At 38.0% G+C, this 22,586-nt stretch overlaps 2 protein-coding genes across 6 annotated transcripts in view; one reads left to right on the top strand and one right to left on the bottom strand.

Annotated features, from left to right (window-relative positions):
- jak1 (Janus kinase 1) overlaps window positions 1–1,810 on the top strand; it is a 35,259-nt gene extending 33,449 nt beyond the window's left edge. For all 4 annotated transcript variants that reach the window (XM_086089643.1, XM_086089645.1, XM_086089644.1 and 1 more), the window contains one exon: window positions 725–1,810. In XM_086089643.1, coding sequence (XP_085945769.1) covers window positions 725–838 — 114 coding nt within the window. In that variant the 3' untranslated portion in view covers window positions 839–1,810. The remainder of the gene's footprint in view (window positions 1–724) is intronic.
- raver2 (ribonucleoprotein, PTB-binding 2) overlaps window positions 1,481–22,586 on the bottom strand; it is a 63,500-nt gene continuing 42,394 nt past the window's right edge. Inside the window, exons 6-16 of one of the 2 annotated variants that reach the window (XM_086089648.1) lie at window positions 17,214–17,334; window positions 15,154–15,236; window positions 14,970–15,068; window positions 14,507–14,618; window positions 12,418–12,713; window positions 10,776–10,884; window positions 10,490–10,671; window positions 10,269–10,373; window positions 9,418–9,516; window positions 8,012–8,212; window positions 1,481–6,548 (exon numbers count right to left, since the gene is read on the bottom strand). In XM_086089648.1, the coding sequence (XP_085945774.1) occupies window positions 6,408–6,548; window positions 8,012–8,212; window positions 9,418–9,516; window positions 10,269–10,373; window positions 10,490–10,671; window positions 10,776–10,884; window positions 12,418–12,713; window positions 14,507–14,618; window positions 14,970–15,068; window positions 15,154–15,236; window positions 17,214–17,334 (1,548 nt within the window). In that variant the 3' untranslated portion in view covers window positions 1,481–6,407. Of the gene's footprint in view, window positions 6,549–8,011; window positions 8,231–9,417; window positions 9,517–10,268; window positions 10,374–10,489; window positions 10,672–10,775; window positions 10,885–12,417; window positions 12,714–14,506; window positions 14,619–14,969; window positions 15,069–15,153; window positions 15,237–17,213; window positions 17,335–22,586 lie in introns of both variants that reach the window. The other variant, XM_086089647.1, reaches the window with a different exon arrangement.

Below are 22,586 nucleotides of genomic sequence, written 5' to 3'. Positions count from 1 at the left end.
ATTTTATAATAATTTATATTTTATGTAACATAACAGTATCCATCCATCCTTTCAAAATGCTAATAGAATGTCAATGAATGTTACCATATAGGACATTACAGTAATTGTAGTTATTTTCAATAAAAAATAGTAGTCAATTAACAAAGAATTTATCGTAAAATTACAAATTTTAGCTATTAATTGCTCAGTAATTTTAAATTATTTTTTTCCTCTTTTTTTTTTAAGGATGCATTTTCCAGTTTATTCCCTTAAATAAGTGACAAATATTTGTGAAATTAAGATTCATTTGTGAACGTATTTGAACAATAAATATATGTATTTCTAATGTGTTTTTAAATAAAATAACAGAAATGTGTTTTCACATTTACAGTGATTTCATGTTCCTTTACATTTAGCATATAATATCACAGTCTATTTTTTTTAAATTAAATCATATTTAAATAAAACTGAAATTCTGTTATTTTAACCGTGTACTGTTCTAGTTCATGTCTACCACTAGTAGCAGTTTTGCTTCACGAGTAGCATGTAGTTGTTCTATTGAGGACAAAGGTTACTACGACTCCATAGACTTAAAAACTCAAATGTCTCATTGAGCATTTATTTGATATCCTATGTAACACACAGTCGACTGCATTAGTAGACTTCATGCCGTTCTGGACTAAATGTTCCAAACGTGTTCCATCTGACATGAGGCCTGAGCAGCGTTGTGCGCTTGTGTTGGCAGGTGTACGAGGTGATGCGCAAGTGCTGGGAGCACGCCCCCGAGAAGCGGATCACCTTCAAGCAACTCATCGACGAGCTGAGCAACATGCGGCAGCAGCTCGACTCTCCCGAATGAAACGTCAGGCGCCTTGCTCGTACTCGCGTACGCAACACTCGCTACTAATCCATTTGATCGCACTTGTTACAATTGTTATGTGATAATTGACGGCATCTAAACCATCCCAGCTCATCATGTGACTCAAAGGATGGATCCAAGCGCCTGATGTCAGCCATCTTGCGTGGTGGGATATCTTTTTATTTGAGTTGAATTTCGAGTGCCATTTTTTTTTTTAGAGGGAGCCTGCTAAGACGGGGTGAAGCAATTTTATCACGTTTGGACCGGCCCTTTTTTGCGTATGACAAAAAAGAAAAGAAAAAATCACCACTGATTTGTTCTTTATATGCAGCTGAGCTGAAGATGTAATCTTCAAAAGTTGATCCTGTTTGCTAATGAGTTGCAGAAACATCAGCCGCACTTCTGTACATTGTCCTATTGCTAGCGTGACATTTGACAAAGTTATTTTTTCAGAAAAACAAAACCAAAAAATTGTGTCGGTCGCACCTTACTTTTGACTTTTACTTTTGACTTATTTTCCGTGGCATTCTCAGTTGAAATGTATTTTACGTTTATATCTGTCATTGTATTTTCATTTAACCGTACCATTTCACTCTGTAAATGAGAGGCTTTTATCGTAGCAATGTGACAGACAAAAAAGGGCACACGTGAATCCACATTTTAATCAGGAATGTAAAAGACAATTCCCCTTTGAAAAAAAAAAAAAAAAGACAATAGTTTGACTCATGGAAGGTAAAATGTCCATAGTTATACAGTTGAAAAATGAATACAATCACTGTCTTTGTCTTTCCAAATGCAATGTTATTAACCAACTTTTGAAGATATACACTGTGTGTGTATGTATAATATATATACTCTATGTAAAGGTTGCAAATTTCCCTGGAAATACTGCATTCACAAAGTGATATCAAATGTAACAATCTATATATCAGATCCCAAATAAATAAAAGCCTTATGTTTACAAAGCATGAATCACAGACGTTATATTCCTGATCTAAAGTAAGATTCACTACGAGATTGTAAGTATCACACCTGCCCAGTCCCATGTAACTTAATACTGTCTACGCAACGAAAACAGTACAACCACACATAAAAAGAACATTTAAAAAAATTAAAAAATGTGTTGTACATTCATTGGGCACAGGCTCATCTACAATGAAATCAAAGGCCCGATTACTGTTCAATACAGCACTTATAATCTAATCATTTCCTGAAAATTTGATCAAATTAGCACTTACGCTCTAAAAAGAAAATTGTTGACCAACTTAGTTGAATTGCTTGGTGGTAACACACGTTAATATATTGTTTAATTATGAGGTCATTATGTTTAATTGAGTTAATTAAACTTAATATTAATTTTGAATTTACTTAATTCAATCGTGTGTTACCACTAGAAGCAATTCAACTAAGTTGGTTCAACAATTCTCTTTTTAGGGTGTAACAAATGATCAGATAATGTCATCAGAAATGTAATAAAAACCCAATAATGTAATTTTAAAAATCCTGACTGATATTGTAATATTTTTACCGATAATATAATTATTTTATTACATAACATATGATTATATATTACATGATAGTTCTAATCAAGTGGGTGGAGCTTGCTTTAATTAACTTTGCAGAGTTGCTTTAACACTAAATAAATCAACGCTGTCAAATAACTTCAGCACTTGACCTCCATTTTAGCCAGACAATATTAAAAATAAAATTAGAGAGTTGAAATCAACTCTGAAATATTTAACAACATTCCATTTTTTTTCTGTGTATATATTTGCAAAACACAAAATGTAGAACTTTGGGCTGAAACTGAAAACATGTAATAATACATGTCAAGTTTTACATGAGTTTTGAGGGCGAACACAGGACCCACCAGAAAATGTAAATCCCAATAATATAAGGTACATTATTGGTAAAAAATTTTTTATAATATCAGTCAGGATTTTTTTTTATTACATTATTGGGTTACATTACATTGATTACATTTTTATCAAGTGCAAATTTTGTTAGACTTTCAAGAAAATATTACGTTAGAGGGTGCTACACAGCAGAGATTACACTCATGTTAGGGGCACGCTAAAAGGTATGACGACATTAGACTCAAGAATCAAACTTTTATTGTTTCACTTTTTAAATGAATATAATCATTTATTTTATTTCAGGTACTGGTAATAATGGGAAATCATTTGGGTCAACAACAAAGAAATTGACGATTGTCCCGAGGGATTAACATGGGAACGGGTCGTGCGAGATGGCGGCCGTCGCTGTCTGTTCCCCAATAAACAATCTAAAAACGACTGCACGGTCAAAACATTGCTGAGCACGCTGCAATAACTCGCAGATGACTCGCGAGAGCAGCGTAGAGACAGCACATTCCAGTCTGCTGACTCAGCAGTTCACCCGCTCACGGTCAGTAGTAGAACCCACCCACGTACGTGTCTTGTGGGGGGGGCTTTTAGTGCGCGCTGGGCGGTCAAACAATTCGAAACACCACTTCTATGACGTTACATCATACTTAAATCAAGTGGAAGGTGACGAAAGGGAGAAATGGACAATATACGCGAAGTGCGCATCTCTACTGCACGGTGCATTATGGGTAGCGGCGTGGTGCATTGTGGTTAGGCTAAACTACCATACAGTCATTGAAAATGAATTGGATCCAATGGAATGAGCTCTGATTTCTAACATTTCAACCGCTGGAAAGTTGCTGTTTTTTATTTAATGTATTTTAAACATGCATAGCATGTGGTTTACTGACTTCGGGGGTTGACTTGCAAGCTTTAAGGTGTAAAGTTACGCAGCGCAAACGTAATGCGCACTTTGCTTATTGTACTAACTATAGGGAGACGTACAGGGAAGTGAAGGACGTCACGTTAAAAAACAAATATCCATGGTCAGTATAGAATAAGAGAATAGTGTAATGGAAGAACACATCATTTAGCCCAGTGACCCTCTAAAAATGTTAACAATCTCGTCTGCTATTGCTTTTCAGTGTTGCCAAGGCGACGCAAGTACGGCACTACATTCCTACGCGGCGGTAGAATAATTATATGCACAGTCAAATAAATATTTGCAAGATTATATTAAGGAGTATTATGGTAACACTGAAAAAAAACCTCCACAAGAATGATGAGATGTGAATTATGAAACAAAATTACACAAGATGACAAAAATTACCGTACATTTTGTTTATATTTTTACGCATTCAGTTTAGCAAATATAGTCACAATTGCAGATATACGTTTGTAACAACAATTTCAAAGAAATAAGTCATATTGCTAGTAGACTATAAACACATAACCGTGAACACAAGGAATGTTGCGTTTAAATTGGGTGGGAATTTTTAAATCATTCAAATTATGTTGATCATGGGTGTCCAAACCATTTGCAGCCCGCCATCCATTTTTCAGCGGCCTGCGACATATACTGAAAATGGCATTTGACACAGTTTACAGTTTTTTTCGATGTTCAAAGTAAAAAGGGAGGCTATCGGGGACACGGGGGTGGGTGGGAGGGTTGGAGGGTGGGGTTTGTCAGTGCCGCATTTTACAAAACTTTTTTTTTTTTAGGACGAAACACAATTATCTTCATCACATTATGTGGCGTCTTTCTGATTTTCTGCATGTGGCCCTGAAACAAAAAAGTTTGGACACCCCTGATGTAGATGATAATCTTTTTGGAGTCATTTTTAAAAATTGACTATTTTTGTTAATATGACCTTACACTTGTGTTTTTCAGCATTCTTTCTTTCTTTTTTTTTGTCTTTTCAGTGTGGCCCAAATAGCCCTTGGTAAGATTATGATAACATTGACTAAAAGAATAAATATTATAGTACATTCAACATTTTACAGCAGTAAGGAGCCTTAGTTATTGCCATAGCAAGCAGTAATACTAAAGTAGCAAGCCCTCATTGATAATCAACAAGATTTGGAAACTAAATATTTTGTTACAGAAAACTGATTTTGACAAAGAGTGAGAAAAACATTTTTTTTTTATGAAAGAAGATAGATTCATACTCTTATTTGCTTTTGTAAAAGGTCATTGGAAGGTGAGTGGTGATTCCAACACAACAAAACAACCATCTCTTATTGCAGCAACATTCAAACAGCATTGTGAGAGTTTGTTACACACAAGCGCGCACACTGCGTTTTGTCATGAGAACGTGACTTTCAAATCCAACTGTTTTCAAGAAAACGTGCTGTGTTTGATTAACTGTTACACACATCGAACTATATCTCCGTAGCAGGTTCCTCAAGTGACACAAATAGCCGTGTAGCCCCTGCAAGAAATACTTGATTTACAAATAAATAAATAAACCAAGAACCGTATGGGCTGGAAATCATTGAAAGAATGTGAACTTACACAATTCCATTAAAAAATAGGGGTCAAGCATTTTTTTGTTTGTTTGCAGGGACTACAAAAACGTTACAAATTTACAGCAAAGTGCACCTGAAATCAAGATATTTATACGTTTTCATTCGTGATAAATGATGCTCACAGCAGAGCTGACAAACGGAGCTTTTGTGTGTCACACATGGCTTGCTCTAAAATATACAAGCACACTCACTTCAGTCTGTCTTTGATTGATGAGCTCTTGTGTGGCAACGGGGCTCGCCCTGTTTCCTGATGCTCTCCCAGTTTTGGGATTCCAAAATGGCTGACACTTCCTACAGATAAAGCTTAGGCACACTCATGAATTGAATCCACACCAAACGGCTGTCCATGTATAAAAGAGCAACACGGCAGTAAGAAGGAAAAGAAGAAACGTTCAAGCGCTAACAGGCTTGAACTCTCGTAGTTTAAAGTTGTGGTTTAGATTATTGAGCAGACGCACACACACATAGTACAAGGTAATATTAGTATAGTTGACACATTGGGGATGGGGAGCGACTAATTTAGGAGTGAGCCCCCGCAAATTTGCGTTTCCACATTTGTAAATATTTTGCTAAGTGGTAAAAGTATTACTTTGGCGCCATCTTGGTGCCAATGAACCATGATGAAGTGATTTAAGGGTTTTCATTATGACGTAAATTAAAAACCTTGTGGGTGGGGGAAATGTTGGTTTTAGTGAGAAGAGAGCGTAGTCCAAACGAAGCTTCGTGAAGCACTTGCGATATATATATATTTTTACTCCACTAATGGTGCTCTTGGTTTAAATATAAAGGCTAGTGCAATGGAAATTGATAAAATTTCCACTGCATCTTTAAATCAAGAGCACCATCTAGAGGAGCAAAAAAAATCACAAGTGCTTCATGAAGCTTCATTTGTCCATCACTAGTTGTCACCTGTCCAGGGGTTCTCAGATTACAACGGTCCCGACACACCATATTTCCAGGTTACCAATATCGCTTAATAAACTCGTTTGCGTGGCGACGTAAGAAAACGTCACGCAACACAAAAAGGCACGCTTAGTTACCCAATTGACCGTTTTTGATTGTTTTACATTAAGTGAGTGTTTCCTATACAAATATTTACATACGAGACAACGGTGCATTCAGACCGTTCGTAAACCGAGAACCCCGTTTACTGCAACCGTTCAATTGTATCCATCTTGAAAGGTCAGCGTATCCCTCTAGAGCCTCTTCCTCTTGAAATAGTCAGCGTACTGCCCTCCAAGGCCTTGGGAGTGCTGCCCGATGTAGCCGCCGTCTGATGATGTCACTTCCTGCACCGCTAACTGGGGGTACTCCCTCTTGTGGCCCCGCGTCTGGTTCTAAAAAAAGAAAAGAAAATAGAGGGGGACAAATCAAAATGGACCATGTCTCTCATCCACAGGCAGCAGATGCAAAATGGACGAATGGATGGCAATTTTTATATACATGCTAGCTGACCTCCATTTTTATTGTTTTAAACGTATTTGTATTCTTTCTTCCCTATTGTCTTTTTTTTATCACAGTGTATGTGCAGCACTTTGAGAAAGTCAACTTATTATATTTCTTGATAATATGTTATATGTGACCTCACGAGTCTAAACATGACATTCTGATTAATATTACATTTGTGGAATATGAGTTGTGAAGCACAATCCAGACGTTTTTACCCATCTCAGGGAGCGGCCATTTTGCCACTTGCTGTCAACTGATGATGACATGACAGTTGCTCAGGGCTCAGGCAACGACCAATCACAGCTCACCTGTTTTCTGAAGCTGAGATGTGATTGATTGTTACCTGAGACCTTAGCAACTGTGATGTCATTTTCACTCGACAGTAAATATCAAAATGGCCGCCTTCAGATATTGATGAAAACAGCTGGATTTTGCTGTTTAACTCATAACTCATATTCCACTAACGCAATATTAATAACCAGAATACCCTATTTAGACTAGTCAATATTTTATTTATTTTGGTTTCCCCTTTAAATGTGCCATATAAATAAACCTTGACCCTGACCAATAATTTTAATCTCCCATCAATCAATCAATGAATAAATAAATAAAATAAAATAATGTGGTTTATACTTTACTGGCATTGTTTGTCTGTTAAAGGCGCATAAAGGATGCTAGTTGGATTCTGAACAGTTGCACAAAATCGCACGGCAAAAATAACTTGGCACAGTTGAGTGAAAATGAACTAGACAGCAATGCAAACATGCTGTGTGTGTTTTAGGATAAGCGCAGGCGAAAAGGGTTTAGCTTGCATGACAGAGACGAGGCCACAAAAGGCAGACTGTCCAAATAAATGGAAATCTCTCCAGAGACAGAGCTGGCAAGCTCCGCCTTCCACTTCCTGTCTCTTGATACCGTCGGCCGCCACTCTTTCCTCTTGTCAGCTGTTTGTACTTTCAACATTAAACACTGATGTGATTAGTGACGAGGAGCATCGTCATCGGGTCAGCTAATGGACTCATAACATCAAGATATTTGCTGCTTCCTTGCTAAAGTTAACTCATGTGGTTATGGTTGGACAAAATGATTTGTCAAATATCGTTGTCATTAAATGAAGGATTTTTATGAATATGAAGACATTTTACACATTATTAAGTTGCCACATTCACTCCATTAGAATCCGAGTATCTTTCTTTGAAAGCAAAGAGCCATGACAGTACAGCGTGCCTGAAATAAAAGACCGTACTCGTCATCTACTCCAAGATCACAAAGGTCAACATGACTAATATAAGTGAAGTTGCAGGTTGTTAAAGTTGAGTCAAAGAAACTGTCCTTTGACTTTGCTACTCACATAATAGTAAGCGTTCCAGTCTGTGGCGGCAGCTTGCGCATGTGTGACGGCATTTGGTGCAGCCGGGATGGGGTGCGGCGGCCCAAGGAAACCTGGCATCAGAGGCAGGGTGCTGTAGGCTGGCAGCATGGTCGCAGTTGGTAGGACGGCGGGGGGAGGGGCCACACTGTTGTTGACGGCATGAAGAGCCACGCCTAGAGGCTTACACACATCCACGTCCTGTTTAAGAAACACTCAGCCGTATCACACCATAGCTCAAGTGAGAACTTGAACAATGCATTAGTAACATCAACTGACATTAGAGAGCACCATCATGAATCACTACTATGGGCTCTATTTACGTCGACAGGTGCATGTGTGCTGGCCTATGGAGGACCGAAATTGACAAAATTATAAACAAATAAATAAATAAAAATGGATATAAAAAAATATAATTAAAATTTTAAACACTTTTTTGCATTTAATTTTTGAATTATATTTTTATATTCATTTTTATTTATTTATTCTTAAATTTGGCAATTTAGGACCAAAACTGCCAAAAATAAATGAATAAATAAATAAACAAACAAATAAATAAATATAAGTGAAAATAAAAATGCATATGAAAAATATAAATACAAAATTAAACACATTTATTTTTGTGTTAAATTTTTTAATTATATTTTTATATTCGTATTTATTTATTTATACCTTCATTTATTTTTGGCAATTTTGGTCCTTAACTGCTAAAATTTAAAATAAATGAATGAATAAATAAATAAAAATGCATACGAAAAATATAATTAAAAAATTAAACACATTTTTGTTTGTTTAATTTTTGAATGATATTTTTATATTTGTTTTTATTTATTTATTTGATTTTATAATTTTGGCAGTTTTGGGCCTCTATACTGGCCCTATAAAAGCGTGCCAGATCAAGTCTAATTTAGCTTCTTTGGATGACCTGATGCCTCGCCCCCAGCACATGTGACAATTTAGTAACAGAAAGTTAGACTTGGTAAAAGCAGGTCTAAATGGTAGCGTAGTTGGTGGATTTGATGGAGGCGCAGGCAGACAGATCGGCACGCCGCTGACGTGTACAGTGAACGTCATTATAAATATGGCAACAGCATGGGACAATCCTTGTGAATCATTGGAGAAATCAATTAATTGAACAAATTATGATGATTATTAATGCAAATGAGGGATGCCGCTACAATTGGCCAGGAAACTACTACTTTCCACTCGACAACAATTACCCCTGTTAAGCCCAATTGTACCTGCATGTGCACATATGTTGTGAAAATATGCAGAAAATATGTTGTGCACATAACATTACATAGAATGTAATGTGTGTGTGTGTGTGTGTGTGTGTGTGTGTGTGTGTGTGTGTGTGTGTGTGTGTGTGTGTGTGTGTGTGTGTGTACCTTGCTGGCATAGGCCTGTGCAGCTGTAGGCTGGGAGTAATACTGAGTAACTGTCTGCAAGTAGGAATTGTAATCACTATACGAGGAAACCGGTGGAACCTAGAACACAAGAAGGCCTTCTTTATTTTCTGTTTTGTACCAAAGATCATGTGACCTGATTGTGAGTTAATTTGATTACTTTTTAAATACAGTGGTACCCAGTAAATTCTGTAGAAGAGAGTAAAATAAGAAATTTAAAAAAAGGCACTCAAGGGTTGAGGAACAAACCCACAACTTCAGTTTGGGAGACAGTCAATCTACTCCCTGAGCCATGCCGCTCCTACTGTGTATTAGTATATCGCTCGTCAGCTGGAATCTTCGAACTCCAAGAGTTGTTGGTCTCCTTTTGGATATAAGCAGACTGTAGGAGTGGCATAGCTCAGGTGTGTCTCCCAAGCTGAGGTCATGAGTTTGTTCCTCAAACTTTGTGTAACTTTCTTTTTTTCTTTTTTATGAACTAGTAAATTTTAGTCAAAATCTCTACTTGCTAAATGTATTTAGAATTTCTGACAAAAAAATCTTTAATAGGTTTTTCATGGGATAGGCAAATTCTCTCGTACACACTAAAAATACTTAACATTTACTCCGAATCTTTTACTCTCCTCCAAGTGTAAATGTTAGTCTAAACAGAGTAAAATTTACTGTGTATAAGTACAATAACCTTTTCAAATGTCTTAAATTTCTTCATAAAGTGGTCATAAAATGTGGTCTGATCTTTACCTACTGTAAACCACAGGAATAATCTTACACTAATAACACAGTATGTTTGTGCATAAGTGTGTGTGTTGTTTGTGCATAAGTGTGTGTGTTGCCTGTGTGTGGTCCTTAGCGTAATCGGTGGCTGTGCTGTCCTGTGGCGTGGCAGAGTTGTAGCCTTGTGCTGTTTGGTAATGCTGGTACCACTGTTGCATGGCCTCCTACAGAAGACACACACATGCAATTAACTACAAGTTGATTCGCTGCAATGCACTTGATGCTCTTTTTCATGTGATTCCATCCAGGATCTTTCCGTATTGTGTTCATGCTGGAGCACCTGCGTGTAGACCTGGTTGTAGTGGCTGTAGTCAGAGGAAGTGTCCGTATTGTATGAGGAGGTGGCGGGAGCAGCTGCATTATGGGAGAAGGAGCTGCCAGCCTGTGAGGCAACGGGGGGCGCTGAGCTGCCGTACACGCCCGAGGCAGGCTGCCCTGCCGGGGCTTTACTGCCCAGTGACCCTGCGGAGACGTCAAGGCACCGTGGAGGAGACACAATGAGACTAAGAAAGACCAGCAACTGCTTCAGGTCTTAGTGCAAATGAATTTGTGTGTGATGTGAGTACCTTGCAGAACAACTCCCGGCATTACACTGGCTAGATTCAGGTACGGATTGGAGGGCAGTCGGACATCTTTGGGGGGCTCTCCCAGGAGAGAATTCTGACCGTTGTTTACCTAAAGAGAAGACATTTGACATTTAACTAATTTGCTCCCAAAAACGTATAAATATGTTCAGTTTTAAATATTATCATGCTCCCAAAAACGTATTTATACGTTTTATGTGATTATTATTATTATTTGTTTTACTGCTAGAGGATACAGAAGGCTTTGATACAGCTTCTGATATGTGAAGAGGTCTCTTAAAGCAATGATAGATATTACAAAAACGGCAAGCAGGTGGCAGCAGAGTATAAGAGATCAACCAGGGCCATGTTGCAACAAGCTGTTTTCCCCAAAGTATTAAACAGATTTGTGAATAATGATTAAACTTAGCTACATTCTACTGCTAATTGCTTCAAAACAGATACAGATACAAATATACTTTTTTCCTGATGAAAGAAGAGACTCTCATCTTTCTTTTGGTGGGTTCCATGTTTTTATAGCAATAAAATACAATACTAGAGGTGGGTAAGGATTCTAATTTCCTCAATCGATTCGATGTCGATTCACAAGAGTTTGATTCGATTTTGAATTTTCCAGATTCGATTCACTTCAATCCAATATCGATTAATTGTGGCACATCAATTCTTCTTAAATGTCAAGGAGATGATAAAAACTCCACAAATATAAAATTCCAAAGTCAATTTTGCGAAGGCAGTAATTGGTCAAATGATTTAGTTTATGAATGAAAGTAATGTGTTATAATCACTTAAGTGTGACACAAACATTGACATCAGCAAGGATGAGATGAAAATATTTTCATAATCTAATTCTATGATTGTAAATATAAATTGAAAAGATTCTGAATTGTCTTAAATTTCAATAAGTCAGGTCTTTAATAATCATAAATGTAATAAAATACTTTTAAATTAATGTGAACAGAAAATTTCAAGAAAACAGTCAGATCCCCAAAAAATATTGGCCTTTAGAATTCAATTTTCTTAAGAATTTATGGGGAAAAAGATATATAAAATAATCAATTTATGGTTTTATGAATGATATCGGGCATGAAAAGGAGAATCGATTCGATATTGATAATTCATTTTTCAACCCAGCCCTAGCAATGACGTTAACTCTGTCACAACCACTTGGTTGAGTTAGGAGGCTTGTGAATCTGAGAGGATTGTGCTCTCTCTTAATTACATTTTCCCGTCATTAAAAAAAATACTTTGGAGGAGACAGCCCAGGGATTTGCTTCCCCTAAGAACGTGAGCACTATGATTATCTCAATGAATCACAATGAAAGAGGACATTAGCAGAGTTTCATTTAAAGATGCAGGCGAGCAGAGGTGGCAGACAAAGTGGCCTGAGGGGGAATGGAAAGGTTCGAGTGTCGGTGCTGCTATATGGGCCAACAGACAAATGGGATACAACTCTTATTAGGGAATATGAAAACACTTGAATGTCTCCATTTGATCAAACCAGGCTGATTAAACGCTTTAAGCAGCTGTTTGACCATGGGTTTGATTGACAGAAATACGACTGAGATCATTGTTATACGGCCAGGATCACAGTACTCGTACAATGAGTGCATTTGGTTGTGCTCACCATGTTGTTCAGTGGGCCATCGGAACCGTTGTGATGTCCTGCGGATGTATAAACTCCTCCTGGGGCTTTAGGCAGAGAGTAGTTCTTTCTGTGCATCACACTCCTTGGAGGGACAGCCTGCCGATCAGCGCAGCTGGAGGAGGAAGAAGACGGGACGGAGGAGGCGGCGCGGATGGACTGGATGCTGTTTGGTTCTCTACCGCCAGGTCGGGGTTGGATGTAGGGCATCACACCTGCTGCTGACACCACTACTGTGGCATTGTGGGTTGACGCTGGCACAGGCTCGTGGCAAAATTCTGTCAGGGAAATAATAGAGAAAGAAAAAGTGATGGAATGTAAACTCTTATTAGTGGTCCATCAGTGCACCCGTCCCCTGTAGCTCAGCTGTCTCGACACAGCCGATCATGATTAAAGGAGTTTTTCGCCACAAACATCATCACTAACCAATTTGTTGGTAGGAGTAGCAGTGTGCTCACTCCCAATACTCACACTTAACAACAACGTTAAAACTCTCTGCTACAACTATAGATAGCATCATTTGACTATAAAATTGTTATAAGGACACCGATGCAAAACTTTGTATCCTTATTAACATTAAACAAAAACATGCTGAATAACTTTATTAGCATTCTTTATACTCACTGTACACACTCTCATAATGAGAGCCCAACTGCCACCTGCCAGCAATTACACTTTTATTTCAGCATGACCACAAAAAACAAACCAAAAAAAACATTTGAGAAGGGCTATTTTAGGTTAATCGACCACAGTGTGCTTATAGTAGGAACACTTTTTTTTCTTGTTTTTGCTTTTTTGCTTTTGACAATTTAACTCTTTCTACTAGATCACTCCAATTGGATTTTTAGTATCATAAAAAAAAAACCATCCATCATATTTTTTTCTCCTTTGCAGAGCATTTTTGCATATGAAAGACTTTATTTGAGGAGCACATTTCTAACTTTGTGGAGCTTTTTTTTTTTGCAGTTTAATGCCACGATACTGGGGCATTATTAAACAATACTAAAGAATGAACAATTTTTTTAATCAAGAGTTTTTGTTACACATTGTGTAAAACAGCAAACTTTACGTTTTTGTCCAGAACATTTCTCAATCCATCCATTTTCCAGGCTGCTTATCCATCCATCCATTTTCTAACTGCTTAATCCTCACAAGGATCGCGGGGGTGCTGGAGTGCGTGCCCAACCCAAGACATGCTTAGGACCGCCCCCTCATTTGAATAACATTTCGACCTAACAGAGCGTCTGTAGTATGAAATAAATAAATGTGAGAGCAGAGTGTTTTTATTTATTGATTGATATTTAATTCCATTTATGTACTGTATTTATTTTTGTATTTTTGTTGTTGCTGTTGTTATTTCCATTTATATTTAGTATTAAATTTTTGAATCATATTTTTTATATCCGTTTTTATTTTCACTTTTATTAATTTATTTAGTCATTTATTTATTTTTCATTTGGGCAGTTTTGGTCCTCCATAAGAGATGGGCCAAGTGGTTGCCACCTCAGACTAACTTTACTGTAGTAATAATAATAATAATAATAATAATAATAATAATAATAATAATAATAATAATGCATCAGATTTATATAGCGCTTTTCTAGACACTCAAAGACGCTTTACAATGGAATGGATACATTATTCATGCGCTCACACATTCACACTGCGGTGGCGGTAAGCTACTTATGTAGCCACAACTGTCCTTTGGCAGGCTGACGGAAGCCTGGCTGCCAGTGTGCGCCTACGGCGCCTCCGACCACCACCAAATGTTCGCACCTTCCATACATCAGTGTGAGTAGCACTGGAGGCAATGTGTGTGAAGTGTCTTGCCCAATGGCACATGACACATGACTTGGGGAGAGCAGAGATCGAACAGCCGAACACAGAGACTGCCCCACAGAGAATAGCTACACATTGGTCAGTCAACAGAGACATGAAATCCAGAAAAAAATCAAATCAATAAAAGCAGTTTAAACAACAACACAAAGAACGATTTATTTTGAGTGTCAACATGTTTTCATTTGTTTGTAGTAATTACATGTCAGCTTTACATAACAGGCAGTCTACTGACCTGAGGGGGAGTCTCCCAGGAGGCCTTTACCAACTGCTATGAGTCCTGGAGTCTGCAGCTGTAAAGTTTTCTGCATCAGCAACCTGGATGGATTTCCCAGCAGGCTGGAGGCCTAAGGAGGTGGAAGGAAAAGGTTATTAGATTAAATAAAAAAAATAAAAAAAGATCTGACAGGGTGCATGTACAACTTGAGAAACAAGCAACAACATATATCCAGCTGCCAATTATGCTGTTGACCCCCCCCCCCCCCCCCAAAAAAGTGTGCTTCATTTAAAAGTCTGGGCTCTGGAGGCAGGTTAGTTATAACATGCCTCGTAGAGTGGCTATCACTAACGATCATTCTATTGATTATTTTGGTAATCACTTTCTGTGCTAAAAAAAAACATGTTACCTGTGTTTACCCACCATCACAAACTTCATCCCAACCCCCCCCCCCCCCCCCACACACACACAGGTATCTTACGCTGCCGATGCACTTGTCTTTGATGTGTAAAAGCTGCCGCTGAGCAAGCTGCATGTGCAGGAAGTTCTGAAGAACGAGTCCATTACCAAACATTGCACTCTGCGAAGGCAAAATAAGACCTCGTACTTTCATATTATCATCACACACTCACACACACGCACACACAGGTCGATGCGGTTGTAACCTGATGAGCTTTTCCAAGTGTTAGAAGAGCTGCAGTGAGAGGCGGCCTGAGGAATGGCAGGTTCGTGTGACGGCCATATTTCCCTGAAAAATAGAAAAATGACACTATCAATCAGAAATGAGCGTTAGTATGTTGTATGTTGATCTCATTAGATTGTACAAGTGCAACTGTTGATTGCTTTAATGAAAAGTGAAGTAATCCTATGATTTGAACACAATTTCTCTACTTGGTGATTGCCTGAATGTCAATTGTTTCTAGGTAAGAGACAAAAGCAAAACATGTTTACAGTCAAATGTGAACTTACATATGTGAACCACACGCCAGCTCAGCTTCAAAGCTCATTGTAGCTTCCTCCAGAATAGGTAGAGAAAGTTGAACATTTAATCAAGGCCCTAATTTGAGATTTTGTCTGTGCTCTTCTTCAAAGAGAACTCCCCCACCTCTCGTCATCTCTTCTTCCGGCTCTCATTTGTCCCGCTAATGTCACACGATTTCATGTTAATACCTGATTAACTATTAATCAAATAACGAAGCCCGCTACAAGGCGAGCAGACTCTTCAGGGAGTCTTTGATTATCTTCCAAGCTGCTTGAAGCAAAAGTACTGCTCAACGAACGAGTTTGGGAAAGACCTCAACCATCAAATTTGCAAGATTATTCATGTCGTGAGCGCACAGTTGTCGTTTCCACATTGACGAGGGAATTCATTTCGGCAGTGCTGTGATGCACAACACAAATGAATCCTTATGAGACGTCCAAATTCTAATTAGTGCTTTAAAGTAATTGTTTGACAAAGAAACTCATGAAGTTCCACAAATGTAATTCTCAGCAGGGTTTAAAATGTTTACCACTTTAAATGTAAATATTGCGCAGTTGCAATAGAGCATAGATACCAGCAACAATATCATTAGTTTGACTACTTTTAATTCAATTTTGTGAGTTTGACCAGACTGGCGTTTGGAAGAAAACATCACTGAGAGGAAGATGGCTTCATTTTTGTCACTGAATATTGTTCTGCCTCAGTGTTCTTTGGCATTTTCAAAAGAAGGCAGATAAAGACGTATTTCATTCTCAAATCTCCATTTTTTGTGCTGGGGCAAGTCTAGTTTGGCATGTTTGTGAATTTAGTAGACGTGCTACGCCTCCCTGGGCGTTATGGCTGATGGAGCTGCTGTGCTCCCGGCGATTTGGTGACAAAAAGTGGACTAGATTTTAGACTCGGTAAAACCAGGTCTAACTTGTGGCGCAGTTGGTGTAATGCAATTTTGGTGGATTTGATTCGTTGAGACTCACACATGGGCACAAAATCACAGGTGCAAGGTGGTCTCTAATTGCCTACGTCACATGCTTAGCCAACTACATTATCCACCAAGGAGAGATCTTTCAGTTCATCTGTATAAACATAAATTTCCCTGATAGAAATTTATACGATCATAGATCGATTGCTGTGTGTCTTGCATAACTGTAAGCTAGGGCTGGGCGATATGGCCAAAAAATAAAAAAAATATTTTTGCACTCATTCAGGACGATTACCATTTTAATCAATTTTAATTTAATAAACCCAACAAACATTTATTTAAAGGTTTCTTTTATTCAAAAATAATTTCTGTGCAAAAATGTTCAGACAACAATAATGTATACTAATTCTAAATTAGTTTTAACATAAACTTAACATTCATAGTTTGTTCTTAAATGCCACAATTAAGTAGTTGGTAGCTAACCATATCTTGTAAACCACCCATCCAGTATTGGGCAAAATTACAACTCACAAACACATTTGAAAGTAACACAACATAAGAACAACAGCTTTTAATAATTCAGAAGACAAAATTAGATTTCACGATTTCGCAAATTTTCAACGATTCGAATTTTAGAATAATATGTATCGAATTAATTTGATTTATTGCCCACCCCTACTGTAAGCCTAATTTAAGACTAGTGACTGATTAGACTGTTGAGATATGGTTGGGGTAATAGTTCCTATTTGAAATTATTAGAGAATTACCAGTTAAAAAAGGAGTTTAAATTAGAATAACTTGGAAGTGGAAGTCTGCCATCTCACCTCCCCGTTTCCCAGTGTGATAAGGTCTCATGAGGATCTGTAAGGCCGCAGGATTTGTCATACTGGTCAACAGCTGAGCTAGGTTGGGTTCTGGCAGCAGCCCTTTCCTGTTACTTAGAACCTGCAGGTAGATAATAAATGTTAACACAAAGTATACATACAAAGCGGCGCAAGATGAAGAATCAAAATCTACTGTTGGTTTGATCTCATCATTAGTGCCCTGTGGGCGCTGTTGTCACGATTGCTCTCATTTACATCATCAGGATGCATCTGCCATGTCAGCAGAGTTAATTTTGGGCACACACAGAAAGAAAAGGACAGACTAGATGAAAAAAAAACAGAGCTCGAGGCACAGAGCCGAGAAAAAGGAAGTTAAAAAAACAAGGGAGAAAAGGACACAGCAAGAAAAATGGTGACATCTGGGTGTGAATCTATAAAGTGATCACTGTTCTAAAATCACTGTTGTTATCACTTCATAATTTTGCATGACAAACCAGTGGTGGTTGCACCATGAAGTTCCATATTGTTTAATTATTTTTTTATGGCTGGGTTCCATGGCAACCTCAATAGCCACCAGGTATGAAAACTAAAGTGCAACAAATACAAGATTATACACTAAACTGACTGTTGACAGGCCAGTCTAGCACTTGCACTCCTTTACTAGCCACACTGTTATAAGATGTGCAGAATGTGTCGTGGCATTGTATAACTGAAATAAGCAGGGAAGTCCCTGAAAAAGACGGCAGTACAGTGTATGTTACTCTAAAGCTTGTATGTACGTTTCAGCACTACTGGTGCCTTCACAGATGTGCAAGTTACCCATGCTATGGGTACTAACACACACAGATAACATCATAAAAGCAGTTTAAAAACAAACAACAACTTAGTGCTTATTACAATCAGGATGTTGCTTTTGGCCTTTGGCCCAGATGACGCGACGTCCATGATTTCCACAAATAATTTGAAATGTGGACTCATCAGACCACAGCACACTTTTCCAATTTGCATCAGTCCATCTCAGATGAGCTCGGATCCATAGAAGCCGGTGGCATTTCTGGGTGTAGTTCAAATATGGTTTTGCTTTTCATGTTAGAGTTTTAACTTGCATTTCTAGAAGCAGCAACGACCCGTGTTAACTGACAATGGTTTTCTGATGTGGTCCTAAGGTCCTAATATGATGCCCGTTTATATTACAGTGCCGCCTGAGGGAACGAAGGTTACTGGCATTTAATGTTGGTTTTCAGCCGTGCCATTCGTGCAGAGATTCTCCTAATCCTTGGATGATATTAAGGGCTAGAAATGAGATCCCTTAATTCCTTGCAGTTTTACATTGAGAAACATTAACTGTTAACTGTTAAACTCACTTGTGGAACGTTCCAATAGGTGATTTTGTTTGTTTTTTGAGCATTCCTCAATCGTACCAGTCTTTTGTTGACACTGTGCCAACTTGGAACATGCAGCAGGCATCAAATTCAAAATAAGACAATAATTGAAAAAAAAAAAGTTCATCACTTTGAACATTTAATAGTTAATATAGTTAACATTTAATAGTTAGAAATTTAAATTCAGTCTTTGAAGAGTATTAGATTGATACGACGGCGTATTAGGGCCATGTATAAAAAATAATAATAATTACATTTTTAGAGGGTGTGTGTGTGTGAAGTGGCAAATTTGCGAGGAAAAACTTGTAAATTTGTAAGTTTCTAAAGTGGCAAATTTACAAGAAAAAAACTGGCAAAGTGGCAGATTTGCGAGAAAATAAATAAGGAGATAGTAATTTCTCTCATGTTAAGCATTCGCACTTTGAAGCGTTGGACACTGCCAGCAACGAAGACGCCTCGCTTGAAAGTCCACACCCTGAAGATCAAGCATTGAAGTTACAATAATTTGATCAAATGTATATTTACTTGTACGTTTATGTTTCCAGAATTATTATTTACACATTCATACATTTTGTTATTTTTTTGTACAAATAGCTAAATTGATGTGTCGAATCTGCTGCTCTCAGTCATACACTTGCATTTACACTTGCTTCTGATTGGTTAGTGTTAGTCAGCTGAAAGGGGAACAGGAAGTGTTGTCGCACGATCTGCCGTGAGGAGTAAAGTTTAAATTAAATTCATTTTATAAACAGAGTCCCATTAACCACCTACGAATCCTCACGTTAGACTATAGTTATGATAAGTTTCTGAATTTTTTCCCCGCATATTTGCCAGTTTTTTCTCTCTGAATATTACTACGCCTCTGGAAAAAAATATATTTATACATGGCCCTAATACGCCGTCGTAGATTGACCTTAGGTTAAAAAAGGATTTGCAAATCATTGTTTTCTGTTTTTTTTTAATATGTTATACGAGGTCCCAACTTCAATGAAATTGGTGTTTGTACTTAGTTATTTGGGATGATATTGTTTTACAATGAAACTCAGATTGAATCACGTGTCACAAGTCCCAATTACAGGAATATACAGAGAACAGTTTGAAACTGACATGGACAATGGCAAGTAGGACCGCTGGACATTTAGGAACAAAGCAGAAGCCACTGATTGAAAAGTGAAAATATGCCTCGTTCGCTTGTAGAAATGTAATTCATCAGACTGTTATGAAATCCAATTGAATTACGACTTTGTAGAATTGAATCCTTTGCAGACGTCGGTCTGCACGGAGAACCCAATGTCAAAGCTGGATGTTCCGACTGCTATTTAAAACAAACATTAGCCGCAGGGTTATATTTCTTTCTTGTCTGCCTTGGGGCAAAGGCACGACTTCCGCCCAAGTCAACCGCGTTTCCCACCCTGTCACAACAGCAAGAGACAGCATCACTGACAGTGATGGAGTGGGTATAACTCCAGCCTGTGAGGGCGAGAGGAATACAGTCTAGAACACACATGGGTTCACACATGGGATGTACATTTGCATGTGTTTAACAGCATGTGTGTGTGTGTGCGTGTGTGAATGAGAAAGCATCCTTCAAGGAAAGAGAGAAGGAAGAAAACGTTCTCTCAATTCTATTCCTTCATTTGAAGAAAAAAAATGTCGGCATGCATCAATCTGTTTAGCTACTGGCACAAACTCAAGTCACACACACACGAACATGAACACACACACACACACACACACACACACACACACACACACACACACACACACACACACACACACACACACACACACACACACACACACACACACACACACTTTCAAGTGCCAGAGAGGTAAGAAAGCTGTGAAGAATGGAAAGCGAGAAGCACCGCGTAAGGAGGCGGAGGCAGCCATCTGGTGCCTGGCATTCACAATGGCAGTGACCAAGGGGAGAAATCAGAGAATCGCCTGAGAGAAGAGCTCAAGCAAGGGCTGGATGTTGATCTCGTTCTGAATCTCAGATGTTTGTTTTGCCTTTGTACACATTCATTAAAATAAATCTGAAGTGGCCTTGGGGTATTTGAGTAACCGCTCAGTCTGTTATCCATTCTCCCCATAGTCATTACATTTACTTTGACATCTCAGAATACTGGGAGTGATATATATTGCATGTTTGGCCATCTTGCTAGAGTCAAATATTTCCTCTCTCACATTCACGTGGACGTGGCCATGAGAGGTTGGTATTAAGGTTCAAATGAAACAAAGTTATATTGTGCATTCCATTCAGCTGGAAAGCATTTATTTAATTGACGAATATGTTCAATGTGCATGTACCTTTGTTGTTTTGGTGGGCAGAACCTTGGTAGTGAGGGTATCATTATGTGGGGTGAGCACGGGTGTTTGTGGAAGCGACGACGAATTCAGCGTCCTCATGTTTGTGACATTACATGAGGTGCAGTAAAGACTTGAAGAGGGATTATTATTACATCACAATTAGGGCTGGACTGATATGTATTTTTGGAGGCAAATGGCAATTAAGATATTTGGCAGAAAAAAATTCCAATAACGGATTCATCGGTTAAGCATTTTAAAAATGAATGATTGAATTTTTATTTTGGTCCCTAAACACATATCAAAAGAGATATGAAATAGCTAGAGCATCAGATTCTTTTACAATACTTTGTCCTTTAGTATTTGTTTTATTATACAACAGAGAGGAAAACATGCACACACAAAAACATGAACTGATGAATTTGCTTTTAGATTTAGGGCATAAATGTATGTATTACATAAGCAAGATCATGAGTGAAGTTAGTGACCAAAAATAATTTATGCATGATGCCGATTAACGTTAAATCACATTTATATACTCCATCTTTTTCTTTGTTGACTTGAAAATAAAACAGTAAAAAACTTTTCTCACAGTTTGAGTTGCATTTGAAATATACGATGTACAAAATAAAAGTTCAATTCAAGCCAATCAAAACACTAATTATGGACACTCAAGCTCAATATAAACCCTATCAGCATACTGTACATTTCCTTACATACATCACGTTAATATTATTCTGATAGGCAGACGCACAAGCTGTAAATTATTTGTAAACATTGAAATATTGTTGTAATTGTTTGCTAATCATTCAAACAAGGAACAACAAAAAAACACCAAACCAAAAACTGTGAACTAAAAACCGAGATACGAACCGAACCATGGATTTTGTGAACTGTTCCACTACTACAACACCTTAATAATGCAGTCTAAGCATGAAAATAAATCTTATCAACACATATATACCAACAGACATTGTGTCCGAATGGACATATGAAAGGATGGAGCAGGATATAATTCACACGGAAAAATATTCTGTTAACCATGTATGTCCTTTTCTTCCTGCCCATAGCTACTGAACAGTATTTACTGTTTCATCTTCTTATTGTTATTATTATTTTGAAAAGGCCTAATATCAGCTCATCTAATTGGTTAATCAGTTGGGTCCAAATCACAGTAGAGAAAATAATGTTACATCCTGTTTAGCTGGCCTAGTGCTGATGCCTCCCCCCACTGATTTAACCTCTGTATTCATCTACCGGCTAAGTTGACAATTTGTTTTACTTTTGCTAAGCTTTGCTCATACTGGCACAGACTGCGACTGGGGGTTTATTTCAGACAGTGGGAGACAATTGAGGAGACTAATCAGCCTTCAGTACTGTAATTATCATGTCAGTGCTTCACTGTCACATTGCTGTGTTGGACGGGATACCACAGCTACAAGGACTTCGGACTTCTGCAGCCAAAGGGGTTTCTTGCAAGTGCATCTGAACGCTGACTGAGTGCTAACCAAACAGCGATGGAGACACAAGTACAAGTAGCTGCGAGAATGTCAGCACCTGCTGAGCCCACAGTAATATTTGAATTTCATGTTTGCTGTTGCTTTTATTGCTCATCTAAGAAGTTCTGAATTTGTTGTATTTTTGCTTGTTATCATAAGGGGTAGTTTTCTGTTCCTGTACG

This window comes from Leptonotus elevatus, chromosome 11 (assembly GCF_054856555.1).
Source record: "Leptonotus elevatus isolate MCC_2025b chromosome 11, RoL_Lele_1.0, whole genome shotgun sequence".
In the NCBI taxonomy this organism is placed as follows: domain Eukaryota; kingdom Metazoa; phylum Chordata; class Actinopteri; order Syngnathiformes; family Syngnathidae; genus Leptonotus; species Leptonotus elevatus.
The sequence above is the reverse complement of the archived record's forward strand: the minus strand, read 5'-3'. Positions and strand labels throughout refer to the sequence as shown.